The 10,654-nt window shown below is 33.8% G+C and overlaps 1 protein-coding gene and 1 pseudogene across 2 annotated transcripts; one reads left to right on the top strand and one right to left on the bottom strand.

The window, feature by feature from the left end:
• The first annotated feature begins 2,958 nt into the window (after positions 1-2,958).
• Positions 2,959-6,738, top strand: LOC143536706 (homeobox protein knotted-1-like 2). Its single transcript, XM_077030640.1, has 5 exons — positions 2,959-3,254; positions 3,353-3,463; positions 3,673-3,832; positions 5,987-6,237; positions 6,498-6,738. The coding sequence occupies exons 1-5, from the start codon at positions 3,000-3,002 to the stop codon at positions 6,714-6,716; spliced, it is 996 nt and encodes a 331-aa protein (XP_076886755.1). The 5' UTR covers positions 2,959-2,999; the 3' UTR covers positions 6,717-6,738.
• A 619-nt stretch (positions 6,739-7,357) lies between these two features.
• Positions 7,358-9,398, bottom strand: LOC143536715 (cytochrome b5 pseudogene; annotated as a pseudogene). Its single transcript, XR_013135925.1, has 3 exons — positions 9,324-9,398; positions 7,754-7,820; positions 7,358-7,676 (listed from the first exon to the last, which is right to left on the bottom strand). The product of XR_013135925.1 is annotated as a cytochrome b5 pseudogene (transcript).
• Positions 9,399-10,654: the final 1,256 nt, after the last annotated feature.

Here is a 10,654-nt window from a genome sequence, read left to right as displayed (position 1 = left end):
TAAATTACTTAAATAACATTTCAAAATAAATACATTTACTATTATTGTGTTTATTTATGCCTATTTTAGTAATTTTATATATTTTATCAAAAGCTCCAGCTACTCTGCCAAACATCTTAGTATATCTAAAAAGCTACAGCTACCAGCTTCCAGTCACCAGGTAGCAGCTTCCAGCTACAGCTAACAGCTAGTTTTGCCAAACATACCCTAGCACATGATGAAATTATGTACATGTAAAAATTACAATCGTCCATTAAAACAACCTTGAACATGTGACTTTAGTATGTAATTAATACTGCTTACCATTAAGACCGTTCCTACTTTTGATGTATGGGTCTCGTTCCAAATTTATTATTGGGTTCACTCTAATTTTTTTATATAGCTCTAGTAATTTTCTGAAACTCAACTGTTTCTCGTGAACCCGAACCTACATACGTAGGTCCGCCCCTGCCAACTTTAGCTTTCTATCTTTTATTTATCACCAAAAGGCCACCCTCATCTACTTAAAGATATTGTGTTAAGAGTATCCAGGCATTATAAAGGCACTAAAGAGGCGATAAAGCCTCTACACCATCCCATGGGTATTATAGGGCGCTATAGAGCATGAATGTTTCTATTAAAAAGACCTATGCGGTTGAAGTAGTAATGATAATAGGAGCATTAAGAGACATTAACAACTATGCTTGTTTTTGGCTAAAATTAGTGATAATGATGCGTCGAAAAATACTTAGAGGCACTAACATGATGCGTGACCTAACAAATGAAAATTACTCTAGCTGTTATGGGACTAGCACACATAATAAAGGTGTAAGTCTTTTAGGTCGGATATTTTGGGTTTAATTCCCAGTTATGATTAAATTGGTGTAATTTAGAAATGAGTAGGGATAAAGGTTTACATTTGTCTTTTAAAAGCTAGAAATGAAAATTATCCCGGCTAAGGAAAATTTTTAATTATTAAAAATTGATTCTTTTATGACCTGTTCCTTAGTTTTATTTAACTTTTTTCTCCACTAAAATCTGAAATGATTTTTTTTAAATGAATCTATATCCAAAAACAAAGTATTTTTTGATAGCCTAAACTATACAAAGTACCGTTATCGTAATCACACCGTGTAAAACCAAATCGATTCCAGCTGACCAACATCGTTACTGATACCAATATTAATTTCCATAGGGTTCGTTTCAATAGTATGTTTTTATCACTTAATTTATATTTTCTCTAAATAGAATACATCGTTAGCAGTGTCTGCATCCATTTATTGACTAGCAATTCCCTTTCAGACCATTTTTGCATCTTTTAACATATTGCTTGATGTAGGGGTGTTCAAAGTCGAATATCTAGAGTTTCAGATATCTGGATCTTTCAGATAGTGGATTTCACTATTCAAATTCGAAATTTCAGATATCCGACTGAATAGTGACCCAGGTACCTGAAATATCTGAAAATTTTAATAATTATAAAAAAATTAAGAACAGCTTTTAAAAATATTTCGGATATCCGAAATATCAAAAAATAATCCAAAGTATCCGAAATATTCGAAAATTATCCGAAATATCCGGAAAAATATCCAAAATATCCTAAAATTATCTAAAATATCTGAAAAATTATCCGAAGTATCCGAAAATTATCCAAAATATCTGAAATATCCAAAAAATTATCCAAATTTATAAATAATATTTCTTATATAATAATTAAAAATATTTCGGATAGTTTGGATATCCGAACTATCCGAAAAATTTTCAAAATCACTATCCGAATCCGAAAATTCGATTTTTCAGATAATTTGGATTCTGATTTGGATTTTCGGATATTTCGAATATGGATTCGAATTTTTTTGAACACCCCATATGATCTCCTGAATTGTATTAGTTTTTGTTTCATTCTTTTGAACATACTATTTAGGTATCTCCTAAATTGTATTATTTTATGTATCATCATTCGACTATTTTTCTCCATTCAAGTCTTTCTCAATCACTCAAACCCCTTGCTTGTAAGTTGAATTGTCAATTTGCGTACGTATATCTCCATTAAAGTAACCCTCAATGAATCACTTTAATCTCTTCTAGTCCGTTTACAAGGAGAGTGGAGCAAGAACGGCGTGAAAACACTAATAGTTTTCATTTAATATTTATTCAATTTTTATAAAGGCTCAACAAGTTTAAATCGTGAACTTAAACATGAACCAAACCATTAGTAACAATTCATTTTTGTTTAGTTTTGATTTTCAATGGTTTGGTTTCGGTTGTCGATGACCCAAAAGCATTAATAACGGTTTGGTTTACGATTTGGCCTAAAAACTGTCAAAACCGAACCTTAAACACCCATACTCCAAACACAAACAACAAACATCCATGTACCAATAACCGTACAAATGGTGAAAGAGTGAAAGAGTAAAGTCCACTTAAGACATAGTAGAATCTATGCCCCGACAAAGTTGAGACACAAAAATTTCATACACCAAAAATCCATAACCTTAATCCTACATGTGCAACAACTCGTATTATGAACCATGTCCTTAAAGAGCTGCAACCCTAGTAAATCATTTCTAATTCGTTCATCCCAAGTTAATTCGAGTCTCCCTCTATCCTCTCTATATTATACATGTAGAAAAAAAAACCTAGAGAAGATATTATTTACTACATGCATGACCTCACCATGTATTATAGTACATTCGTAATCAATTAAACTGTAAACATAGAATGGTGTGGTAATTACGAAATTGAGAGGACAGAATTTTAACACAACAAGATGGAAAATGTATTTAATTTACTCCTCTATGTATTAAAACTTAACACACAGTCACACAGCAAATGAAAAGTGTTTGAAAATATTGGAAAGAAAAAAAACATAATTCAACATTCATCATCTGCAGCACTCTCTCTCCCTTATCACAATCAATTTTCAAACATTCACTTGATTCTTGCTCAATAACATCTGATTCACTCATAAGATATTATCATTCGATTCGGGCTCCTTGTTTAGGGTTTTAAGTTTCTTGATGGAAGATTACATGGGCCAGAATAGTAGCAGCAGTAATACAGGCACAACTTTCTTCTATGGAGGATCAGTTGTTGCTCCTGATACCACTTGCTTGTATGGACCTGGAGGCTTTCAATATCATCATCAACCCGTAGTAAAGATTGAAAGCGGTGGCGCCCATAACGTGATGAATGAAGATGAAGCTCTAAAAGCTAAGATAATTTCTCATCCTCACTATTCTAACTTACTTCAAGCGTACATGGATTGTCAAAAGGTGACCTAAGTACTTATTTAATCAATAAATAAAACAACTTGTTATAAAATATAGATCATATTTAAAGGATAATTAATATGTTCTATATATATGTATAGGTGGGAGCTCCACCAGAAGTTTTGGAGAGGCTGACCGCGGTTAGGCTAGAGTACGAGGCTCGACAACGAGCTAATAGTGGCTGCGAAGACCCCGAGCTTGATCAGTTCATGGTACACCCGGATCCGTGATATCTTTTTCTGAAAGAATTTTTTTTTACTTCTCGGGACTTGAACTCAAAATATTTTGGGTGTTTAGAGACTTTGTTTCAGTCACTGGACCACCAACCCCAGGACGCAGGACGCCTGGATCTGTGAATTAATATATGTTGATCAATATGGGTTTGGATTCTTAAACTTATGATAATTTTGATAATTATTAGGAAGCATATTATGACATGTTAATCAAGTATAAAGAGGAGCTCACAAGACCAATCCAAGAAGCTATGGAATTCATGCGACGGATCGAATCTCAGCTTTCCACACTTACGATCTCCTCCTCTTCGTCCTCCGCAAATGCTGATCGGATCTTTGTCTCTCAGGGTAACCCCATTTTTGTTCTCCATTTCTGCATAAATTAATGTCATTCATTGTTTGTGTTTGGTTTTATTTTTTTTTCAGTGTTATTATAAGAAATTTGTTTTGTCCCTTCTAAATTTTATTTATTAACAAGTGTAGGAAAAGGTAAAGAAACTGGGAGTTTGTTAATTGTCAAATTTGGTCTGTCTAGATTTCTACCATTCATTGTTCTCTGCAGTTGAAGAACAAAATCTGACCAATTTATTATTAAGCTGCAGGAGAAAAAGAGAAAACCCTATATAGAAATCACGAGTGTATAGTGTGTTGAGTAATTTATGTTCTCTAATAAAAAAACAATATAATCCTTATTAGTTGAAGATATAAATTATTTTAAGAGAAATTTAATATAAATTTAGGGGGTTGCGGCACAGCTTGTTGCCTGTTTGCATGCCACTTTATTGTAAACGTTGTATAGTATAAATAAATAAATAAATAAAAATAAACTTTTGAAAAAAAAAATATAAATTTATACAAATAAAATAACTAACACCATAATAGTTTGCTATAAATAAATATACACTTTTTTTTAACATTTTGAATTACCTTTGATACTTGAGTAAACTTTTATAAGACGAGATGTTAACCGTCCATACTGATTTTGACGCTATAGGTCTGACCTACCTAGTAACATCATCAAGAAGTAATAAAAAAAAATCAATTAAATAAGGTATTGAACCAGAAGACCATATTCATTGTTTAATTTTTATATTATATTGTTAAACTAATAAAATAAATATTTTTGTGTTATGTAATCTCTTACTTCATACGTACCTCGGGAGAGTGGAAACATCGGTCTGGTCATTGTCTTCCAGTTCCAAACTGTATGTGCGTGTGCATTTGTAACCTTTTTATGTTAGTGTTATAATCTTTTGAAGATTAAATCATTCTTTTGTGTGGGAATATTTTTGAGGGACTTTGAAAACTGCAGTGGCCAGGCATAGGATGCTGTTCGTTTCAGTGCTAGCTACTCCATGTTCATGTTCCCAGTGTCTTTATCACTTTAAATTATTTTCATTTTTATTTCTTTGATTTTTGTTGTCTTATGCTACCAGTGTCTTTATCACCTTTTCTTGTGATATGTTACCCTTAACACTCACACTGTTTGTGTGCTATAATAAGTTTTGACACAGTGTTCCTGTGTTGGTCAATCTTATAACATGATTGTGCCTACATATATAAATATATAATACATCATAAATGCTTAAAAAGATGTGCTCAACTGCGCAATAAGCATGTATGGTAGAGGTAAACTAGGTTGTCTACATCTTACATTCCTCAAACCCTACTATTGCTTTGCTATTGTTGAGATTTACTAGGTACGATGATGATGATAAGTGACACATTGACATCAGTAGGCTAGCGCTAGAACTTAGTCGATAAATTCCTGGCAGATATATTTACAATTTTGCAAAAGTAATACTACTGGAGTACTGAGAGCTTTCATTTAGGTGAGATATGGGCAATGCCATCTTTAAAGGATTTGTTAGAAGATGCGTGACACTAATAATCCACTTTCATTACAAGCTCAACAACCTTTACGCCCAGACATAACCAAGAACAAGTACACAGTAAGAAAGATGCTGAATACAAAAACAACACGCTAAAACCGAAGAGTTTTAAGCTACAAACTTCAGCACCAAATTAAGAAAAAAGAAGCAACACCACGAACTTAATTCATCAACCTCCAAAAGGCCATCAACGGTTTGCCAACCTTTAATAAATGTTTTATGAATATCGATATTTATCAAGGATCGTTATCGCCTTTATTAATCTGATTTTCCAAAACTTTGGCAATTATCTTGCATTGGCAAGCAAGAAAAATATGAAAACATTATATGATTAGTTTTGAATATATTATTAGTTTTGAATACAATACCTAAGAATTCTTTTGGTTATGATTCTAGATGACAAAGAAGCAATGCAGAATTTGAAACCCATTTTTTTATTTTATTTTGAGACATACCACTTAACCACAAGAATGTTTGGGGACTTCCATTTATTTGTCAAATGAAATTTACTGGTTGATATCACTTAATGCACGCATGTTAATTTTATGTATATGATATAATGCAAATTTAACATTTATTTGTCAATTTTATTTTTATTGTGCATGAGCAGATGATAGTAATTGCGAGGTGAACGGTTCCTCAGAGGAAGAACACGAAAACACAAGTGGCGGGGAAACAGAAGTTGATCCACGAGCTGAAGACCGTGAGCTAAAGAATCACTTGTTGAGAAAGTATAGCGGTTATCTAAGTAGTCTGAAGCAAGAACTATCCAAGAAAAAAAAGAAAGGTAAACTACCCAAAGAAGCTAGACAAAAGCTTTTAAGCTGGTGGGAGTTGCATTACAAGTGGCCCTATCCTTCGGTATGTACGTACGTGTCTAGATCTTTTATGTTATAAATTGGCTTCGATCGGTCATATGATGATATGCATCTTAGAATCAAGTTTCAACCTTTGACATAGTTTAGACTATGATGACGAAAAGTGCAACGCGCATGTACCCAATAATATTGCGACATCATCTAAATATGCATCTGCTAATGTGTAATGTGAACCTATTTGTATCCTACAGTTTGCAACTAATGAATTTATATTCATCTTCTCTTTGAACAATAATGATACAGGAGTCAGAGAAGGTAGCCTTGGCAGAATCAACAGGTTTGGACCAAAAGCAAATAAATAACTGGTTCATCAACCAAAGAAAAAGACATTGGAAGCCTTCTGAGGACATGCAGTTTATGGTCATGGATGGGCTTCATCCACAGAATGTTGCTACTGCTACTGCTCTTTATATGGATGGTCACAACTACATTGGTGATGGTCCTTACAGATTAGGACCTTGAGTTGAATGATTACAGTCACATTTCATCGGTACCTATCATACGTATATTCGACAAGCACTTTTAATGAAAGTGCATATAGTTTGTGTGTCTTGTTGCTATTATTATTTGTATTTTTATATTCAGGCCTGATATGTTATTGGAAATCCCTCAACGAGCTATATATTGTTGCACCAGGCGCAACCTGCTTATGCTTATATGTATCATTTTGTCAATAGCAATATGGTGTTCTTTAAATTGTGTAAATTCTTATTTAGAACAATAGTAAATGTTGTGTTGTTGATAACAGGAATGATTATTTGTTAAGGCCATTGGAGTAGTCTTTACCTTTCTTTTTCTTAATCAACAGTTTAACAATGATTAACTTTTATCTCAACAGTCTGATATAAATTTCATTAAAAAAAAGTTTTCTAAATAAAGTATTCAAATTGGTTTTGTTGGATTGCTAAAGGATGAAAAAAATAGGTTTGGGTGGTTTTGTGTATGCCAAAGAGAGATGGTTTAGTTCGGTCACGAAACCATGATTTTAGTAAATATAATACTCATCGTATCCTATTAATTTGTGAGTCGAAAATTTTCTCTTGAACGTTTATCTAGTTTTATCCTTAAATTCATGAATTTCAAGAACTTAAATTTGTAACTTAAGAATTATGACAATAGCAAAAAATAAACACAAACACCAGCATCCATATCATAGTTTGTAAATACCAAAACCTTAAACAGAAGCATGGTTATCTTTTTTGGCAAAATAATAGACAGCAAAGGCCAACATCAATATGAGTAAAGGTAGAACCAATACGGCTATGTTGTTGGATTGCGGTCCCGAGCTTGTAGACAATGACTTGTGTTGATATTTTTGTGGCATGGTGGTTATATCGATATCGCCAACGTAGTAAGCTGTGAGCATGTTTCTTGCGTTCTGACTGTGGCCCACATCTTCAAAATCCTCGGTGGCGTCTTTCTCTGCAAAATCATATATTTTTTTCAAATATCGATCAAGAAATGATATGATAGATGTAAAGAAAAAGAGACGGTCTTACTAGTGGCTAACACCAGCATTTCATCACCTCCTGGATGATCATCCAGAAACGGTGTAACATCGTACACCTACATCACAACAACAGCACAAAACACCAATAACTAGTTGACCATGACTTGTTTATTATAAATCTCTACATAGTAGATTACATATATTCCTCTTGTTCCAAATTTCACACATTCCTATATTGTGTATCTAGCTAGTTCTGTTTCATTAGTTTATGGCCCATTGGCCCGATATAGGCTACTGTAAGATTCGCTTTCTGCATATATTGAGAGTTCCCCTCTGTTATAATTAGCACACCGGCAATTCTAGCTCGAACAATTGAAAATGCTTTCATTTGGACTTCAAACTTATACTGTGGATTGTTTTGGGTAATACATGATCTTGAAGAGGGTCTAACTTGGCACACTTAAAAAAATAAAATAAATAATTGCGGGCCAGATCAGGGTTAAACAAAGAAAATACGGGTCATATTAGGTAAACAAAGACGAAGAAAGGAATGGGTCATCTGCTTTTGATACGCTTTGCAAATACAGTTTCCTCCTTTCAACTCAGTCCTCTGATGTTTGATCCTCAAAATACCTTGAAGATCTCACTCCATCAACAAACGCATAAATCTTTCTCGAGATATAAATCAAGTAATACTTCACTTCCCATCTAAGAACGAATCTAACAATTGTTTTGACATGCTTGGTTTAGTCTTTGATCACTTGAATCAAATCATTAATGTTAATTTCAGTTACCTTCAATCCGTCGTTGATTTTTCTTTCTCACTTATTAAGCATTGTGATCTTGTATTTGAAGTATTGAGCTTCTAGTATTCATTTTGTTTGGATATGTGATCACTTCATAGCTCTATAACAACTTTTGTAGTTGATTCAAGTTCATCCATTTGTTACCCAAATAATAATGTTGAATAATCATGATACTATTTTGCATATAAGTTTTGCTACGGTTGGTAAGTAAAATCTACCCGCTTGGACCCAAACCTATTTTGACGTGAACCAAACTAGAGATGACCCAAACCCGTACTGACCAGTTACCCGACCCAACCTCCCTATTTTGCTCGGCCTCGTTATAACGCATCCTGATATTTTTCAATTTTCAGTACACCAACCTTATATTTCCATTCTCATATCACCAACCCTTTTAAAAATGCGCGATGCACTCCCATGCGCTTCCATCCATAAAAGCAGATGCGTGATGCGCACGCATCACCACATGTGCGAGGCATTTTTCATTAAAAAACACTAAAAAGCTATTTATAGAAAATATTTTGATTGCTAACTACCAAATCCCATCGTGCGCATCACGCATTATGCGACTTAGAGCGCAACATCCTCACATCAAGGAATCGCAGCACGTGAACCAACCATACACTAAATAATAATATCATTACAACATGTACAATATATATGGGAGGTTGAAAACACTTATATTCTATTACCGTTGGTAAAATTTTCAATCCCAAACCAAGTTAAAATTGGGTTTATTACAGTAAAATAGAAATGCACGTACAAATGAAGATTTGTATATATAATAATAATAATAAGAATGATCTGACGTACCTTTCCTGAAATAATAAGCCAACAATCGTTTTTGTTATCGTGCTTTGAAACGTCCTCCAGTGAAAAAAGTGCCATTTGCTAAATACCAGCAGCAGAATAATTTAACAATAATCAATTCAACAATAACTTAAAATTATACCTGTTAATTGAGGGAGGCGATGAATAGAATGAAATAACGAGGGCTTTAAATCTTTAATTAATGTATGGGCTTACCTATACACATTCCAGGCCACTTTTAAATACATATTTCAGCCCAACAAATGCTACTCTAACTTTTTTTTTCTCCTCATTAAAATGTCATTTACCACATTGTTAGAGTTAAATATATTTATTAACAAGTACTATATAGGAATTTTAAAACAATGCATTTAGGAATTATTAGTGACCTATTGGTTTAGTGGTATGATGTTATTTTTTTTTACAAATGAAATATAAATGTGAAATTTATTGTTAAAATAAATATTGAACCTACGTATAAGTATAATTTTTGGATATATGATTACTGTTATGAAACTCTCAATTAAACACACTTAATACAGACATTATTCCTGCATTAGTATCACATTCAATATAGATTCGTTTGATTTCTGCGTCACCATATAGATTATTATATATGTAAAGCAATTAAAGATATATGAATGGAATGTCTTTCTCCCCTCTATTCTATCTCATTTCTGACACGTTATCAGCATGACAGTCTCTCCCACTTTTACTCCATTTTGATTTACTGTTATTGAAAGAAGAAATCTCCGTTCAGATTTCAGGCCCATTGAAACAGTTAAAGTAAGAGCATCAGCAACGGGCTACACGCCCCGAGGACCGATCCGATGTGGCAGTCAACAGATGCGGAAGGAGCAGGACGCCACCGTTGTGGAACATTGAGGAGTGTTGCAGGTTCGGCTCTGCAAACCTGCAACGGACATGGAGCGTGAGCCCCCTCTCTCATACAAGCTTGCTTCTTCTCCCTCCATCCATATTAAAGTAAAATCGAAGTAAAGTTAAAACCATCTTTTGTCTCCACTATGATTTGATCTATGGGTAGATTGATTTGTGTTCTCCGGCGACGAATTTGAATCAATAAATTTTCCGACGAGGGCTTCAGATCTAGATCTGGAAATGAAAAGGGGAAAAGGTGTTTGTGCAGATTTCTTTTGGTGATGATGATTGATATACACATTAATATTAAGGGGGGAGGGGGTGGTTCAATTCTCCTCACACACCACATCCAATGGTGGCGTGCCACATAACCAACCCCAAATCCATCACATGTGATGGATTTTAGTAGGGGTGGTGGTGTGATGGTGTAACCCACCCATCACTTGCAAACCCAC

Source organism: Bidens hawaiensis, unplaced genomic scaffold (genome assembly GCF_021521415.1).
Source record: "Bidens hawaiensis isolate Kalapana, Puna unplaced genomic scaffold, B.hawaiensis_p1.1 tig00010895_1, whole genome shotgun sequence".
Lineage (NCBI taxonomy): Eukaryota > Viridiplantae > Streptophyta > Magnoliopsida > Asterales > Asteraceae > Bidens > Bidens hawaiensis.
This window is presented reverse-complemented; position numbering and strand designations above follow the sequence as displayed.

What these genes read in the sequence shown, in the direction of transcription:
- LOC143536706 (XM_077030640.1), top strand. Translation starts at nt 3,000, where the DNA reads ATGGAAGATTACATGGGCCAGAATAGTAGCAGCAGTAATACAGGCACA. An exon ending in CCGAGCTTGATCAGTTCATG is followed by an intron (nt 3,464 to 3,672) that starts GTACACCCGGAT and finishes GATAATTATTAG; the next exon opens with GAAGCATATTATGACATGTT. An exon ending in ACAAGTGGCCCTATCCTTCG is followed by an intron (nt 6,238 to 6,497) that starts GTATGTACGTAC and finishes ATAATGATACAG; the next exon opens with GAGTCAGAGAAGGTAGCCTT.